The 17,661-nt window shown below is 43.7% G+C and overlaps 1 protein-coding gene across 3 annotated transcripts in view; it reads right to left on the minus strand.

The window, feature by feature from the left end:
• ARFGEF3 (ARFGEF family member 3) overlaps positions 1-16,677 on the minus strand; it is a 182,397-nt gene extending 165,720 nt beyond the window's left edge. For 2 of the 3 annotated variants that reach the window (XM_082731056.1, XM_082731055.1), the window contains exons 1-2: positions 16,447-16,676; positions 8,280-8,331 (exon numbers count right to left, since the gene is read on the minus strand). In XM_082731056.1, the coding sequence (XP_082587182.1) occupies positions 8,280-8,331; positions 16,447-16,531 (137 nt within the window). In that variant the 5' untranslated portion in view covers positions 16,532-16,676. Of the gene's footprint in view, positions 1-8,279; positions 8,332-16,446 lie in introns of all 3 variants that reach the window. The other variant, XM_082731054.1, reaches the window with a different exon arrangement.
• Between the last annotated feature and the right edge of the window lie 984 nt (positions 16,678-17,661).

Here is a 17,661-nt window from a genome sequence, read left to right on the forward strand (position 1 = left end):
CAGGGTGGGTACGGGAGTGGTGTGGGGGACACAGACAAGGACAAATGGGGAAAAGTGCTGTTAGAGCCTTTCTGGGAAGAGCAACTGGTAGGAGAAAGGCAATTAGGCTGAGGTTGGCTCTGAATAATCACAGAGAAGGTGAGTGAAAGGCGGCGGGGCTGTGGCCGGAGTCATGTCTGGGATTGTTCCCAGAGGGGCACTGAGAAATGCCAACAAGAGGTTCACTGCCAATGGCTGCCTTTTAACAAGACAGCTCGAGGATTCCCTTGACATTTTCATCTCATCTATACCACTCTCATGGTAAATAACCTGGGCTAAGAAAAGGGGCAAATCTGGGGGGTGAACGTTCTTTAAAACAGAAATACTCCCAAGTGGAATTCATATTGGGAGTGTGGGAGGGAAGTCAGCTTGCCTCTTCCAGGTGGGCCAATGAGAGCTCGAATCCTTGCACAATGTCCTTTGGCACAGAACATTAATCAGGGTCCCAATAAGTACCACCAACTCCTAACCCCTGATCCAATACACATTAAGCTAGTCAGGGCTTTGGTTGAGGAGAGAGTGAGGAATTTAAGACTATACTAGATGAGATCAATGGATTGGGTGTTGGGCTTCTGGTCCTAGTCTCTGGGATCTCCCCTTTCAGTCAACGAGATGTGACAAGTCCTATTGCTAAAGCTGAGATTCCATTCTGGCATGGATTCTTCCAAATACTATGTTTCCTAAGAATCTAGGAGATGGGGCACAGGCTCCCTGGGATATGCAGTGCAGTTTTGAGAAGAGTTTCATCCTGCAAACTCATACAGAGCACCAAAGTAGGGGATGAAAAGATGAATGATTTGGGCGCCTTTGGCTCAGGTCATGATCCCAGGGTCCTGGGATCGAGTGCTGCATTGGGCTCCCTGCTCAGTGGGCAGTCTGCTTCTCCCTCTCCCCTTCCCCCCACTTGTGATCTCTCTCTCACTCTCCTCTCTTGAATAAATAAAATCTTTAAAAAGATGACTAATTTATACATATGAACTTCTTGAGGATAGGGTTTCAGAACAGAACCCCTAGATTTAAATGCGAACCTGATGGATAAGCACCATGAGAAATTTGTGCAGAGTGTAGTGAGGGCACAGTGGAGGGAAGGATCTCGTCTAGCAAACACAGCTCATTCTTCAAGGATAAGTGGGATAACGAAGTGGGAAAGGCCGCATGTATATGAGACACCCGGTGGGCGATTTGATGAAAAGAGCAACTCAGAAAAATACTTCCTGTTCAAGGGAATTTGGGATTGGTAACCAAACACCACAGACCAGCCATTTAGGTCTAAGCTTTGGCATGAGGAAGGAAGAGGATTTGTAACAGCATGCTTTATTTCAACTTCTGAGTTGGGCCCAGGAGGAAGGTGGAATGGGGCCTGGGAAATGCCTTAAGTAAAACACTAGTACACGTGGGACAGCATATCCCAGAAGTGGGGGTCTTATTAATCACGGCCTTCATCGTGGGAAAGAGCTTGTTTCCCTGATGGTGCCTGTGACTGAGGTTCCACTCAAAGCAGGGCAGAAACCAAGATCCTTCATGAGAAATAGTCTGTGGAATCTGAAGGGGACAGAATAAAGCTTGACTTCAACGTGGTGGACCCAGCAGCCACGAGAACTTTCTGAGAGCACCGGGAGTGCAGGGCTAGAACTCTAGTGAGATGACTGAGGCACTGGCCTTGAGTACAAAATTTTAGGGAGCATTAAAAAACTCAGTCAGCTAGATAAACAATATTTTAATGCCACATTTTTTTAATTCAGTATAATTAACAGGGTTATATTAATTTCAAGTGTACAATACAATGATTCAACAATTCCGTACGTGACTCAGTGCTCATCATGGTAAGTGTGCTCTTAATCGCCTCACCTATTTCACCCATTCCCCCACCTCCCCTCGGGTAACCATCAGTTTGTTCTCTGTTGTTAAGGGTCTGGGTTTTTTTGTTTGTCTCTTTTCTATTTGTTCATTTGTTTAATTTCTTAAATTCCACATGTGTACAATCATATAGTATTTGTCTTTCTCTGACTTATGTTGCTTAGCATTATACCATCTAGATCCACCCATGTTGTTACAAATGCCAAGTGTTCATTATTTTTATGGCTGAGTAATATCCCATTGTATACATATATCTCTCATCTTCTTTATCCATTCGTCTACTGATGGACACTTGGGTTGCTTCCATAATTTGACTATTGTCAATAATGCTGTGATAAATTAAATAATTTAATTGCTGTGATAAACTTGAATTAGTGTTTTCATATTGTTTGTGTAAATACCCAGTAGTGGAATTACTGGATCATATGTTAATTCTACTTAATTTTTTGAGGAGCCACCATTCTATTTTCTACAGTGGCTGCTCCCGTTTGCATTCCTGTCAATAGTGCACAAGGGTTCCTTTTTCTCCACATCCTCACCAACAATTGCCTCGTGTGTTTTTGATTTCAGCCATTCTGACCGGTGTGAGATGTTTTAATGCCACATTTTAAAAACTCAAAATGAATGCCAAATTCCATGATGAACAAAATACCGAACCCTGCACTTACATGACCCCGCCTCACTCACCCCACCTGGTCCCAGTCGAAGGGGAGTGAACCTCCTGGAAATCTGACAGGAAAGACAGAGTAGAAAATTCAGAGAGCCAGGCAGCTCAACTATGGCAGCAAACTGGTGGTGGCTTAAGGTCTCTGGGCCTTCACATGGGGTGAAAAGCATCCTTCTTGAAGATTTAAGTAGAGCTATGTGAGGATATCGAGATCCACAGTCACCAGAATTTGGAGTTTCAAAGCCACTGGAGAAGGCAGCAGGCAAACCATTCTTGCCCAGACACCAGCAGAGAGACTGACCACACCCCACCAAGACTCAGAAGCAGAAGAACATTGCAAAACTCCATTAGACAGGGAAGACCATTTTGGGGGAATGTGCCAGCAAGTCAAGAATGATCTAGAAAAGGTGGTGACTACACACAACAAGAGTACTGAAAGGCCCACAGAAGAGCCCTTTTCTTTTTCACAATTAGGGTTGGATATAATATAAACTCTTCAAGATTTCTGAGGGAAAGATAATCAGACAGAACCAGGTATCATGTTAACCAAGCCATCACAAGGACAGGGGGGGAGGGAAGAGGACGGCTGATGAACCAACTTGCAGGAAGCCAAACATTCCAGAAGTTGTGGTTAAGCCCAGGTGGGCTTAAGCCAGGTGTTTCCTGCCAAGCAAGGCTGGCGACAGTTCACAAAACACAGACATCATCCCTGAATATTCATAACAAAAACCACCACAGCCCTGAAGATTCCAAAAATGACCAGGTTATTTTGGTTCTATCATTTGATTCCCCAGACCACACGAGAAAAGCCAGGAGGTAGAGAAGGTGACAGGATAAAGTAGAAAAAATGTCTGAAACAGAAAACATTTCCCATTAACTACTGAAATTTCTCGACCAGTAGCTTCCCAGTCTTATCATCACTTGGTTGAAAACCCAGTGGCTAACAACAAAGAAGTCAACAATGCTTTGTGCTCACTTGACTCGGTCAGAGATAGTTCACCAAGTCTAAGGGAGCACCCTTAGTTGCCTTCTGCTTGTAAACCAAGTAGAATACAGAAATGGTGACCCCAATCAAAGGAAAAGCCTGAGCTATCGATGACCTCCTTTTTGCGTCTAAGGACACTTCAACAGCTCACTTGTTCATGGGTTTTCAACCCTGTGAAGACATGGAAGGACTGAAGTTTAAGAAGAAGGAAAAGAGAAGCAAAGGTCATGAGGGGACAGGCTTTTCGTGGAGGAAGGTAAGGACCCTTAAACTCACTGCCAAGCTCAAAAGCAAGACTTAGGGTACGAAAGACAGAATGACTTTCACATTACTACCTACTAACAAATTCAGAAATATTCCACAGGACAGGATCCCTGGGCCTTCCTCCATCACTGACACAGGCTCCCACCGGCACTTGCATGAATCCCTACCCCTTTTGCTACAGAGGCTCACTTACCAGCCATGAGAGTGGACATTTGCTCACGGAGAGTCTGGGGCGGAAGAGGCAATGCCTCCAACCACTCCTTATCTTCACCTAAAATTGTTTTACCACGGGGTTCTTCCCTGCAATGCTCTACGTATGACTGAGTCCAGTCACTGGAGTGACGAAAATTATTCATGTGACATCAGGACAATTTTAGTGTGGAGATGAAGTCCACAGAGCAATCAACGGTAAAAGAAAAACAGAAGATAATGCAACCACAAGTCTCTCAAGGTTTCAGTTTTCTTCTGATCTGAGCTATCATTACTAATGCACACAACTGAGCAAAACAGTATGAGTAATTATTTATCATAACATTAATATAGTTAACGTAAAAGGCAATCAGTTGGTGGCAAAAGAAAACTGAAGAAAAAGAGCATAGCAGAAGTATCTGAGATTTGAATTATTCCCTATTGCCCTTTCTGAAACAACAAAATATCTGTAAATAATCACTTCTAAGCGATTATCAGAAATGGAGATGGAAACTGAATACAAAATCATGAGAACACAAGACATAGTTAATCTGGTTTCTTTCTCATGTGCTAAATAGAAGTGTAACTGAAGAAAAATAATTAAAATATAATTGAAGAAAAAAAATTAATATATCCAAATTCTTTCCTGGGTATACATATTTACAGTGACTAGATCTTTTTTATTTTTATTTTTATTTTTAATTTTTTTTTTTTTTGAGCAGGTACTCAAACAATAGAAAGATGCTCTGTTAAATGCAGTGACTGGACAGAGTTAAGTACTCTCTGGGTTTCAAAGTGCCTGGCAGCGGAATCAAAGGATTAAAGCAAAATTGATTTGACAACAAAGAAACAAAAGCCCATTACAGCATAACTCATTATATCACTTCTCTTACAATAAAGGGAAATAGTAAATCAGACAAATATTGATTCAAGAGCTCTTTTTTTGTTCTAATTATGGCTTCTTCCCATACCCTAAAAGAGGCTTGAAAACTATTATGACTCATGGTCAAACTGAAACCCCCTTATATGTATACAATTCTACCATAAATACACAGTGGCCAGCACAAAACATGGTTTTCCAGTTCTGTGCGTCTTTATCCTCCTCCTTCTGAATATAAAACCTTTAAGAGCAATGCTCACATCTGCTTTGTCTCATATATAGGGTTTAGTTCTCACCACAAAGATGTTTGATAGACCTCACTGCACACCGAGAACACAATACACATACACAGGATGACCTCGGCAGCTCTTTCTCGTTAGGATAAACACTCCGATTGATCTGCTAACAGTGGTGAAGATATGGAAAGACACCGATATATATTTGTCCACAGCTCCTGATCTGGCATCCTTCCCAACAATTTGGTGACACCCCCCCGCCCCTGCCCTTCTCGGGTTTGTACAAGATGGCAAGCTAGCTCTGGGGAAATCTCAAGGCCATGGGTGACAGGAAAGCTAAATGGCATGGCTAAATGCTGACCAACCATGTTTAGGTCCCATTAACACGGCATATTCTGTAGCTCATCTTTCCACACCCCAACACACATACCAAGAGTTGGAAAATACCAGTTGTCTTTTGATGAATGTTCTTAACCAGCAGGCTAGGAGGCTTCTCCAGTGTCATCGCCGCCTTCTCACCCCTAACACTATAGGCAGAACTTTCATCACAGACCCAGAACCACAAGAAGCCCAGCCGCCAGGTTCAACAACCCTCTGGATCAGGAACTCACCTTTAAGGCACTGTTAACTAAACTTATTTGCTCAAACAGCCACTAAGAAAAAGTTAAAGTTCTGTTTTTCATGTATTTTAAATTCACATTTACATTTCTTTATAATTTTAATTAATGGAAAAGGTTACAATTCTGCCATATTGAAAGTACTACAATTTTTAATTAAAACATGTCAGGTCTTTAAATGTATCTAGTGAAATCTAAATACCACAACAGTTTGAAAACCACCTTCATCCAACAAAAAAGTTTATGAGCAAACTCTTCTTTAACAGTAAAAAAATGCTACATTGGTCTATTTTCTCCTTGAACTTATATTTCCATTCTATTTCCCCAACTTAATTTTCTCTCAATATAATATGTCTTAACTCTTGAGAGGCCTTTATTAATCTCCCTGTTACATTTCCGTATAACAAAATGTGTATAAAGTGATTTTTTAAAAATTTCCTATGTCCATACTATTTAAAGTGTTTACTTTTCTTCTGGTTCAAGGTGTGATTACTAATGGACCCAACTGATCCAAACAACACTAATGAATATTTATAAGGATGTTAATGTAGTTAACATGGAAAGTATACTTTTATTTTGTCTTTTTTATTTTATTTTTTTCTGTTTCATTAGAATGCATTTCTAAAGAAACAGATAAGCCAAGTTTATTTTTCTCCAATTACTTCATATACCTATGGATGGAGCATTCCTTATTGCTATAATAAGGTGGGGATTTAACATCATTTCCATACCTTTTCATTTTTATGGATGTAAGCAGTAAGAAATCTTATTTACACAAAGAAGAGAATGAAGGATACTTACCATCAAAACATCTTTTTGTCTATTATCTTATAATTAGATTAGGTCTTCCTTCAATTTTGTTGAAAGCCAAGATGAAAAAACTAACTTACAAAAAGATGTATGGTCTGGCCATTAAATCTGGCCTTTTTATCAACACAAACACTAGTATTTTCATAGTGCTTTGTTGGTGGGACGAGACTTTTGCACCCCAGGACAACACACCACAGTAAGGTTTGGAATGGGTTGGGTAATAGCTGTGCCTTCCTTGGTCAAGGAGAAAAGGGACTCTAATAGGTAAGATAGAAAAGGAGATGTAGCAAAAGCAGTTTTCAGAAAGAGTATCTATAGATGATGAAGACCAGGAAACCATCTCCCTAAACCATCAACACCTTCATATGTCTTAGAAAGTCTTCATGTATACCCCGCCTGGAACACAGCCGCCCAACCCCAGGCAAGAGTGTTCTTGCCAGGCATTCTATCCATTTAGCTTTGTACACATAAAAGTACATTTGGTTTGATTAATACATGAATTCCCCTACAATATATCAGCTTGTAGCAGATACTATAGGAGAAGCAATAAATTTTTTAAAAACACAGAATCATAATTCTTGTTCTTTCTACTTGTAGAGATGGAAAACACCTAATAAATCATAATGTCCTACAGTATAGAACTTTACTCAACAAAATACTGTTTAAGTCAATATTTTTAATAATGTCAAAAAAATCTAGAAATCATCCAAATGTTTAATAACAAGAAAATTACTGAATAAATGTTACAGCAGACATATAATGGAAGAATATACAATATTTTAATTTCAAGAACATATATTGACATTAGAAAATGTTCTTCATATTATGTGGCCTGAAAAAATAAGGAAGAAACAAACATAAATAAAATTCATACTAATTTGTAAAAATGTGTATCTGTAAGGAAAAGTCTGTTAAGAAAATCTGTTAAATAATTTTCAGTGGTTATCTTTAGGTGATGTAATCATAGGCAACTTTCTTACTTGTTCTTTTCAAATGTCCAACACAGGGCATTTCTTCCATGATGAAGGGGAATGGGGAACCGTAAGGAAGGCGGGGAAACAGGCTCACTACCTCTGGCTTGTTGAATATGGCTACAGAGATTGTGAGAGATGGTGTCCAGCCAAGGGACCAGCGGGAGTTTAAATCCATCCCACAGGATGTAGGACTGCTTCTCCCCAGCAAGGGGTGGGGGCATTTCCTAGTCTGCAGTGGAAGATCTTGCCCAATGTCCACATTCTCTCTTAGATTCTGGACATTTTTCTCCCTGACCAATTTTACACTTCCACTTCATTCTTCAGCTGCTTTCTCTGGATTACTGATTTCACTCACTCCACAGATGCCTAGAAATCACTGCAGTCAGGTTCCCATCATGTTAACCTCATGAACTATCCCAGCTCATGGGTTTAAAAAAGTGTTCAGGGGTGCCTGGATGGCTCAGTCGGTTGAGCGACTGCTTTCAGCTCAGGTCATGATCCTGGAGTCCCGGGATAGAGTCCCACATCAGGCTCCCAGCTCCACGGGGAGTCTGCTTCTCTCTCTGACCTTCTCCTTGCTCATACTCTCTCTCACTGTCTCTGTCTCAAATAAATAAATAAATAAAATATTAAAAAAAAAAAAAAAAGAGCATTCAGTCAACAAGTAAAATGCTATATGCCAGTCAGGTTATCTGGAGCTTCAGGAAGACACAGTTGGCGATTTTTACTTCCACCATATTTTACAACTCCAGTCTCCTTACCTCAGCAAGTGTGGAGGGATCTTGACAATGGTATCCACACCACCCAGGGTTTCTGCAGAAGGAAAATTACAAAGTTAAAAATAAATACATATAGACTGAAAATCTGCAGATAAATTTCTTAAATTTCTTTTTTCCCTGGAAATTCCTATAATTATACATTAGTCAGTTCTCAATTATCTGCATGCAAGTCACTCATACCTAAAAACCCTCTCTTGATAGCTCAAAAGACTTCCTCAGAGCAGTTAAAAAATTAGGATACATTTCCCTACAGAAACACAGAATGAATAACTAAATTTCAACCTGAACCAGAATTTCAATTTAATCTACAACTGGCTAAAATGTTATATTCTTGCAATAAAAATAGACAAAGGACAAGGGAAACAAAAGTAAAAATAAACTACTGGGACTACATCAAACTAAAAAGCTCTTGTAGAGCAAAGGAAACAATCAGCAAAAACAAAAGGTAACCTACTGAACGGGAGAAAATATTTACAAATCATATATCTAACAAGGGGTTAATATCTAAAATATATGAAGAACTTACACAACGCAACGCCAAAATAAATAAATAAATAAATAAAATAAAAATCCACTCCAAATAATCCAATTAAAAAAGGGACAGAGGACCTGAATAGGTATTTTTCCAGAGAAGACATGCAGATGGCCAACAGACACATGAAAAGATGCTTGACATCACTCATCATCAGGAAAATGCAAATCCAAACCACTAGCAGATATTACCTGACAACTGTCAGAATGACTAAAATCAAAAAGGTAAGAAATAAGTGTTGGTGAGGATGTGAGAAAAAAGAACTCTCATGCGCTATTGGTGGAAATATAAATTGGTACAGCCACTGTGGAAAACAGTATGGGTGTCCCTCAAAAAATTAAAAATAGAACTACTATAGCATCCAATAATTCCACTACTACTGGGTATTTACCTGAAGGAAAAAAAAAAAAAACACAGTAATTCAAAAAGATATAGGACCCTTATGTTTATTGCAGCATTATTTACAATAGCCAAGAAATGAAAGCAACCTAAGCATCCCTCAATAAATGAGTGGATAGGGGTGCCTGGGTGGCTCAGTGGGTTAAAGCCTCTGCCTTCAGCTCAGGTCATGATCTCAGGGTCCTGGGATCGAGCCCCATATCCGGCTCTTTGCTCAGCAGGGAGCCTACTTCCTCCTCTCTCTCTCTCTGCCTGCCTCTCTGTCTACTTGTGATTTCTGTCAAATAAATACATAAAATATTTTAAAAAAATAATTAAAAAAAATAAATGAGTGGATAAAGAAAATGAGGTGCAATATATATAATGGAATATTAGTCATAAGAAAAAGAATGACATTTCATCATTTGTGAGAGGGTAGATGGACCTCGAGTACAATATTCGAAGTGAAATAAGTCAGAGAAAGACAAATACCATATGCTTTCACTTATATATGGAATCTAAAAAACAAAACAAACAGATAAACAAAAACCCAAAATAGACTCATGAATATGTACAGAGAACAAACTGAAGATTACCAGAGGGGAGAGGTGTGGAGGATGGGTTAAACTGGAGAAGGGGATTAAGAGGTACAAACTTCTAGTAACAAAATAAATAAGTCACAGGGGTGAAGAGTACAGCACAGGGGATATCGTCAATAACATTTTAAGAACTTTGCCTCGTGACAGACAGTAACTACACTTTTACTGTGAACATTTTGTAACGTACAGAATGGTCAAAACACTAAGTTGTACACCTGAAATTAATATAGTTTTGTATGTCAATTAAACTTCAATTTAAAAAATAATAAATATGGAAGGGAAAGCTCTTTCTTTGAAATACTGCTTTAACGCCCTCAAATAATAATTCATAATTGTGAGAGCCTCGATGTTCAAAAAGCATTTTATGCAACATCTCATGATGCTCACATACATTTATGACATGGTAGATAAAACTTTTTTTTTTTTTTTTTTAATCATCCTACAGTTAGGGATATTGAAAGGAGGCTCACCCTCAAATCTCATTAACCCAGCCTGGATGTTCACTACTTTACCATTGCTTTGGATTATTCACACTACTCCTGCCTCCAACAGCAGAGATAATGAAACACTATTCTCTTCCCCCTCCCCCACAGCCTCCCAGCCAAAGCTGTTCTATTTCAATAGGGCTAACAATTCTGTATCCAGTTCCAACATGTGTGGTTGGGGGAGGCTTCCCCACATGAACAAGTAATTCCCTCACACCAGCTGGCGGTCCTACCATTTAATTCAATTCTGACACCGTTGACTAGGAGACAGCATCAGATCCCAGAGTTAAGGGCTCAGTCCTACAGGACTGCACCCCCTTTTCAGACCCCAATCCCAAATCCAGGTTGTCATCTTGGCTTCTGACTGGCCAGCTACAGGCTGAAGGTATGAATGAGCCCCCTCTTTGGGTTCAGTTAATTTGTTAGAACAGCTCACAGAACTCAGAGAAACATTTCACTTACTACATTACTGGTTTATTATAAAAGGACAAAACTCAGGAAGGGCCCAATGGAAGAGAAGCATGCGCCAAGGTATGAAGAAAAGGCGAGCTTCATGTCTCTGAGGGTGCCATTCTCCCCCTGTTTCCATGGGTTTACCAACCCAGAAGCTCTCCGAACCCCATCCTTTTGGGTTTTTTATGGAGGCTTCATTACATAGGAATGACTAATTACATCATCAGCCATGGGAGTCTGAATGCAATCTCCAGCCCCTCTACCTTCCCTGGAGGTCTGGGGAGGGACTGAAAATTCCAACTCTCTAAACACAGGGTTGGTCCTCTTAGCAACAGCCCCCACCCTTAGGTTGCTTCTTCATTAACATGACAAAAACACTTTATGGTCCTCTTCACCTAGAAATTCAAGGATTTTAGGGGCTCTGTGCCAGAAATAAGAACAAAGACCAAATATTTATTTATTATTAGAAATCTCAATATTCCAAGTTCTGATTTGCTCCCAGTTTTGTCAGCTCAAACTGTGTGGATTCCTTTCTTCGTGGCTTAGAGTCCACAAGCCCTACCGGTATGAACCAATTTCATTGGAGAAGGAGAACTATTTCTGCTGGTCTGCTGAAAGATCAGAAGGAAAAATGGATGCCAGATGTATCTCCAAGACTCAGCAGTGAGAGCAGTCTAAAACATGATAAGAGGATCTCAGCCTGTTGTGGCCAATGGAGCAAAGAATGGGTGTAGGCAAGACAATCCACAAAAGTGAAAGATGGAATCAGTAGGGTCAGGGATGCTGTAGCCAACAAGGCCAAAGGAGGAAGTGGAAGAACTGAGGTTAGTCATTAAGATGAGACAGGATAACCCTAAAGCAAAGCCCTGAGATGCAGGTGCAGGGAGCAGATCAAAGGCCGGTCAGGTCAGTGTGGCCTAGTGGTTAGCAGGCCAGGGCCCCGGACAATATGTTGCTGCTCTCCAAGGGGAGGTGCTGACACTCAGCAACCAAATCCTGGCAGTTTTCCTCATTAGACAGGGGGGGGGGGTTATATTCAACTTAAGATGTTCAATAGCACCCAACCCTACAAAGGCTAACCAAGAACCTGAAGAAAGAAAAAAGACAAAGGAAAATCGCAGAGCAGCCATACTGAGCATATCCTCGCCAGTTGGAGACGCTGAGTAGGTACCTGTACCGGGTCACCTGGGGAACCTGGGGCGGACGAGTGAGGGAAATGGGTGCATCACATTCTCAGCTGCCGACCTGAAGCTATGGAGATGGGTGGGTGAACTCCAGTGGGGCTGGGAGGAAGGGAAGAGGCCTCTGGGCTGACTTCTGAGAAACTCAAACATTTAGGTGAGGGAGAAGTGCGGGAGCTGGCAAAGGGAGCAGGGCCGCTTGGGAGGCATGGTAACAGTGGGCAAGGCGTGGTCCTGGGGGCCAGGGGAAGTCGGGTGCCAGTGTGTTCCATGCAGCTGAGAATCCCTTAGCTGGATGGGGATTCTTCACCACCAGGTGGTGGCAGGATGGGAGATGGAGATAGACAGAGGTAGTGGAAGAGGGAGTGGAAAGCCAGGCTGTGGCCACATGCACTACAGACTTTTTGAGAAGTCGAGCTGTAAACGTAACAGAAACTGGCTGGAAGGAAAAGTAGGTGGAAAGGTAGAGGGAAAACAGGAGGGATGGACTATTCTTCTTTCCCTACCTGGTGGTCCAGCCCCTAGTTTTATTTCTCCTCTCCTCCATTTCCAAATCCATTTTGAAACAAGTCTCCTGATATGTGTAAACATCACAGGTTTCTAAAATGAAGACATGGTCCCCGGCCGTTCCAACGTTTCGACATTCTGTGTCATCCAGCCCAAAAGCTCACATGCTTCCAAGATCACTAGTCTTGAAGGAAAATGCCATCGTCTCCGCTCTCCACAAGCTGTCGCCGTCCCTTATTCTATAACCTCGCCAGACCATTTCTTCACTGGCAAGAAATATATCTAACAACCTAACTTGCTCAAAGTAGAGGGAAGATACATAAATATATATATATATATACATATATATATATAGCTTGTTGGTTATTATGCAGCCATTAAGAAAACCGATTTTCAGAGAAGTATCAATGAAAACATAGAAGATGCTAAAGCTAAGAAAAAACAAATGACAGTCTGCCATAGATAGTATAACCCTCTGCAGAAGGGAACTACTCCAAAATGTGATTAGCGATCTTTCTAGGTTTTGAGATTACAGGTGATGTTAGTTTTTTTCTTTATACTGTCCAAATATTTTTCAATATTCTAAAATGAGCGTATGTAGCTTTTGCAAACAGAAAAAAAAGATGAATTTCACTTAAGACCCAAACAAGTCATTAATGGGCTGATCTGTTTATAAACAACTGCTTCTCTTATTGTAGGTGTGAAAGCCACACAGAAGCATAAGGGACAGTCCCTCCATTCAAGAAGCGCACGTCTACACTGTTGACATTTGTTGTTTGGGCTGACCAGCCGTCGGAAACAGAATCCTAAATTTGTTTTGAAGAAACTATCCCTTTCTGAGTCAGGGATTTGGGTGAGCCTTGTAGCCTAGATCAAAGCCAGATAGCCCATTCTATTCCTTAGCTGGAGGACTGGTTTTGGTATACACATGACCCATTAGGACCAAGAGAGAAAAAGTGAAACCAAAGACTGGGCAGTGACTGGAAGAGCTCCACTCTCTTGAGATGATCTGATGACAGGCAAGTGGGAGAGGACCCCTTTCTCCTGTGATGGCCAACATATGGCAATGACATCCCCATGTCCTTTCGGTGGGAGACAACTCCTCTCTCCTGTGATGGTTTTAGTGGGAAATGACGCCTCTTTCCTGTGATATCAAGGTAACCCCTTTCCCCTATAATGGTCCAAGTGGGAGATAACCCCTTTTTCTTCAGATGGACTAAGTGTGAAAATGACTCTTCCCTCCCATGGTGGTTTTAATGGGGGTTGATCCCTCTCCCCTCAGATGGTCTATGTGGGCTGATGCTTCTTTCTCATGAGATGGTCTCAATGTGATGATTCACAAGCCCAGGAGACTCATGAAGAGTGTTTCAATCTCCCCAAAAAGAGCAGAGCAAGGTCCTTGAACTGTAATTCCTGAGCCATATTCAACCCACAGCTAGCTTTACAGGGGGTATTTAGTGACGAGAGTGAATAAATTCCATTTTGCTCAAGTCAGCTTGAATTAGGGGTTTGTTGTTGTTGTTATTGTTATTGTTGTTGTTATTGTTGCTGTTGTTTTGGGGGCAGGAGGGTTTGGTCTCCTGAATACAATATTTCTCAATTATCCTGCCCCTAGAAGAACTGTCATGGCCAAATAATCCAAAGTATTAGGTGCTCTAAGGCAGTCATGAAGGCAGGGCTCTGAACCCAGGGGAGGAACGGATTTGCCTGAAGAGCCCAGGGATTGCTTCCTATGTGAGTTAGGCCTTAGGAGTCTGGAAGGGGAATTCCCAGCAGGAGTAAAGACAGAGAAGCAGACAGTGCCTGGTGTGTTCACAGAAGAGCTGCAGCTCACTCTAGTTTATGAAACCCTTGGGGGTCACAGAGCAAGAAGAAACAAGAGCTGGGGTTAGATTCTAAAGAGTGTTCTAAGGAATTTAGACTTTAATCTAGAAAGAAATTATGGGGTTGAAGGGGATGCATTTTATAGTAAAAAACGAAAACAAAGCCAACAACTGATGGAATGGTAGAAAATGGACTGGAGCAGAAAAGAGCAGGAAGCCATACAGTCTTTGTTCATGCTCCCTTCTCCCTTCACATGCCCTCCCAACACCCTCCTTACAGGGAAGAAGCATTGTACTCATCCTTCTAGCCCCATGCTCAGCACAGGGGAGGCCTTCATAAATGTTTGCTAAATAAATAACTGAAGAGAAGAAGGAATCCACAGCTTACCTATGATTTCAAGGCAAATCTACTTTAAAAGCCCTACCAGCTCACAGCCATTTCCTCCCCACCCCACCCCTGACCCCATATTCTATGCCCTCTTCTTTGATCTGTTTTCCTGATTTACTCATCCCAACCCTCACAGTGAATGTCAGGCACTGTTACTTAACTATTTCATGCACTCTGCCTTCTCTCGGTAACTACAGAAGAACAGTCACTGGGAAAGGAATCAGAGCCACTCCTGTGGTCAGGACGGACTCCAGGCTTGGCTCGGATACCTGCCTCACGTGTGGGCTTCCCAGATGGCTTCAAGGATCTAGACTCAGCAACACTGCAGTTTAATTTAACAAGATGTTGAAAATCAAAATTTAAACATTAAAAATACTCAATCACTCTTCTCCTCCCTGTTATCTCAATCTGCTTAATTTACAGCAAAATAATAATGAACATAGGAATGGCATGTTTAAAGCGCAGTCAGGCCCGGCTTTATTATGTTACTCAGCCATCTGTGACCCTTCATTAGAGGCATTTGGGAATCTAGCGCTCAATGGCTCTGCTGAATGACAATGGCAATGGAAAATTAGTACTGTGGCTTTAAGAGCCTAGCTGCTCAAGTATATCTGGTCCCTATTCCCAAAACGTAAACAATGGTCAAGTTCAGCCTACAAGATAAACTTCCATGACATATGCAGATGTCAAAGAAAAATGACGTTGCTAGGATTGTCTGTACACATACACCCAATATATGTGAATTTCAATCCTCTGAATATTAACAGAGTCACCTAAAACACCACCAGATTCTACATTTAGTGGAAAACCTGCTAATGGCACTTCTCTCTTTTCAGGTTGTACCATAGTGGTGTCATATCGCGCACTGATTGCTTTCTGATTAAGAGAGAAAGAGATTCAATCTTATTTTGTAATTGAATGGCAGCTGAGGAAAGGCACACAGGCTTGGGTCAGGCCAGGGGCCCCCAAGTCTGCCTTGGTTTCTCCTCCGCCTTACCATGGTTTGATCAGTGTCACCCAAAGTATGCTCCTGATCCCTCTGCATTCCCATCCAGACAATTCTGATTGCCCAAATTCGTGCCGAATTGGAATGAATGTCTTGCAGTCTTCTTTGAGGTGGAGTTGGGCAAACCCGAGTCTGATGGGAATCACAGATGTGTTACCAGGAACTTACTTCAATACTTGCACGGCTCACAAATTTAAAATCCCACCTGTCTGAAGGGCACACCACAGCAGAATTACAGAGGTAACGCAATCCCATACGCATGTAATGTTTCATGTACAATAACCATGGAAGCTAATACTTAACAAGCTGGCCTCTATCTGGAAAATCAAAGAAGCCATTCCTTCCTGGTCACATTCGCCAGTGTTTCGAGATCGAGGTTGATGGTTCAACTTCCCTTTTTCCCACAGGCGCTTGGAATCAGGCCCCTGGATTCGCACCGGCTGGTGGTCCTGTCTAACTCGGAGATGGGTGACCATCGTCTACCTTGCTGGGGATAGGGAAAAGGGGGCCTCCTGGCGGGGAGGACCACGGTTCCCCGCTAAAGTCTGGTAGAAGACAGAGACCAGAGAAGAGGCAGATGGATGTCAACGCCCGATCCAAAATTCTCATATCCCGCATCAATTCGCCGAGGCAACTCTTTCAATCGCGCAAAACGCATGCATAACAGCAGCTCATCGGAAGCCCCAAGCATCAGGGCCGGCTCAGCCCCAGCCCGCGCGGCCCTCCGGCGGCCGCGAGCAGGGTCGCGGGAGCCCGACCGGCCGGCAGGTGCCCGGCGCCCCGTGTCCCGCGCTTACCCAGGGCCCAGGTGCAGCTCTCCTTGATGGCTTTGTACTTGCTCCCGGACGCTTCCTTCTGCAGCTTCCTCAGGATCTCTTCCATCTTGACCTTCGCAGGGTCTCGGCCACCAACAGGGAGAGGAGCGCTCTTGGGAGGCCCGGCCGGGGACGCCGCCGCCTCCGCCTCCGCCGCCGCCGCCGCCGCCACTGCTAGGCTCCCGGCGCCTGGGCTGCCGCGGCGCTCGCCCCCCGCCGGTCCCGCGCGGCCACTGATGAATCACGCCCGCTCCATGCCGCGGGCCACGTCAGCCTCGCCGCCCCGCCCCGCCCGCCGCCCCGCCCGCCAGGGTCAGGTGCGCTCGGCGCGCGCGGCGGCAAGCTGGAGCCTGGAGGCCGGAGGCCGCGGTCCCCGACCCAACGCCGAGGCAGGCCCCGGGGCCACAAGGCTTCGCGGGAAGGTGGAAGCGGATGTCCGGAGCTGGCTCGCCTGCCGGGCGTTGGCCCGGCGCGGCCCCTGGGAGCGTCTGGTCGGCCCGGGCAGCCGGCGGGGAGGGGCCTAGCCTCTGCCCCCCCATACACACACTCCCCGCCCACCCGGATCCCTACCCGCGACCCCCCTGCGCGGCGCCCGGCGGGGTGGGGTCGGCCCCGCCGGGTTTGCCCAGCCCCGGGCGCAGTGTGGCGGCGCGCGCTAGCATCCCGGTGTCCGGTGCTCACTGCTCAGTGCACAGCCCTTCTGGGCTCTGTGCCCGGCTCGGGCGCTACCTGTGAATAGACTGCCTCTCCCCTACCGGGTACCAGTACACGATCTCGCGGAGGAGGTGGGGGGATGAGGGTTCGTAGCCCCATTATACACAGGAGGAAACCAGGCCAGAGAGGCTAAGTTACTTCCCACACCTACCAGAGTTAGCCTCAAAACATATTCCTAAATCCAAACCCCCTTTTCCTTATTCTCTTGCGCTAAATTGTTATCCTCTAGAGGGAAAAAAGGGGGGGGGGGGACGCATAGGGGCCCAAGCAGGTGTCCAACTTTGGTGGGGGTGGGAAAAGATGGGCAGGAGGAGCTTCCCCAGTAAAGAACACTTTGGCTGAAAGTTGGGAAACAGACTGTGGGTGTCCAGATACTGGAGGAAGGGAGCAATAGCCAGGGCCTCAGGTCCTGAGAGCGCGCGCGCCGTGCTTCCGGGATGGCTTTGAAGGAAAGAGGGAGAGGAAAACAGGAATCTCATTTGG

This window comes from Mustela nivalis (assembly GCF_964662115.1).
Source record: "Mustela nivalis genome assembly, chromosome: 5".
NCBI classification, from domain to species: Eukaryota; Metazoa; Chordata; class Mammalia; order Carnivora; family Mustelidae; genus Mustela; species Mustela nivalis.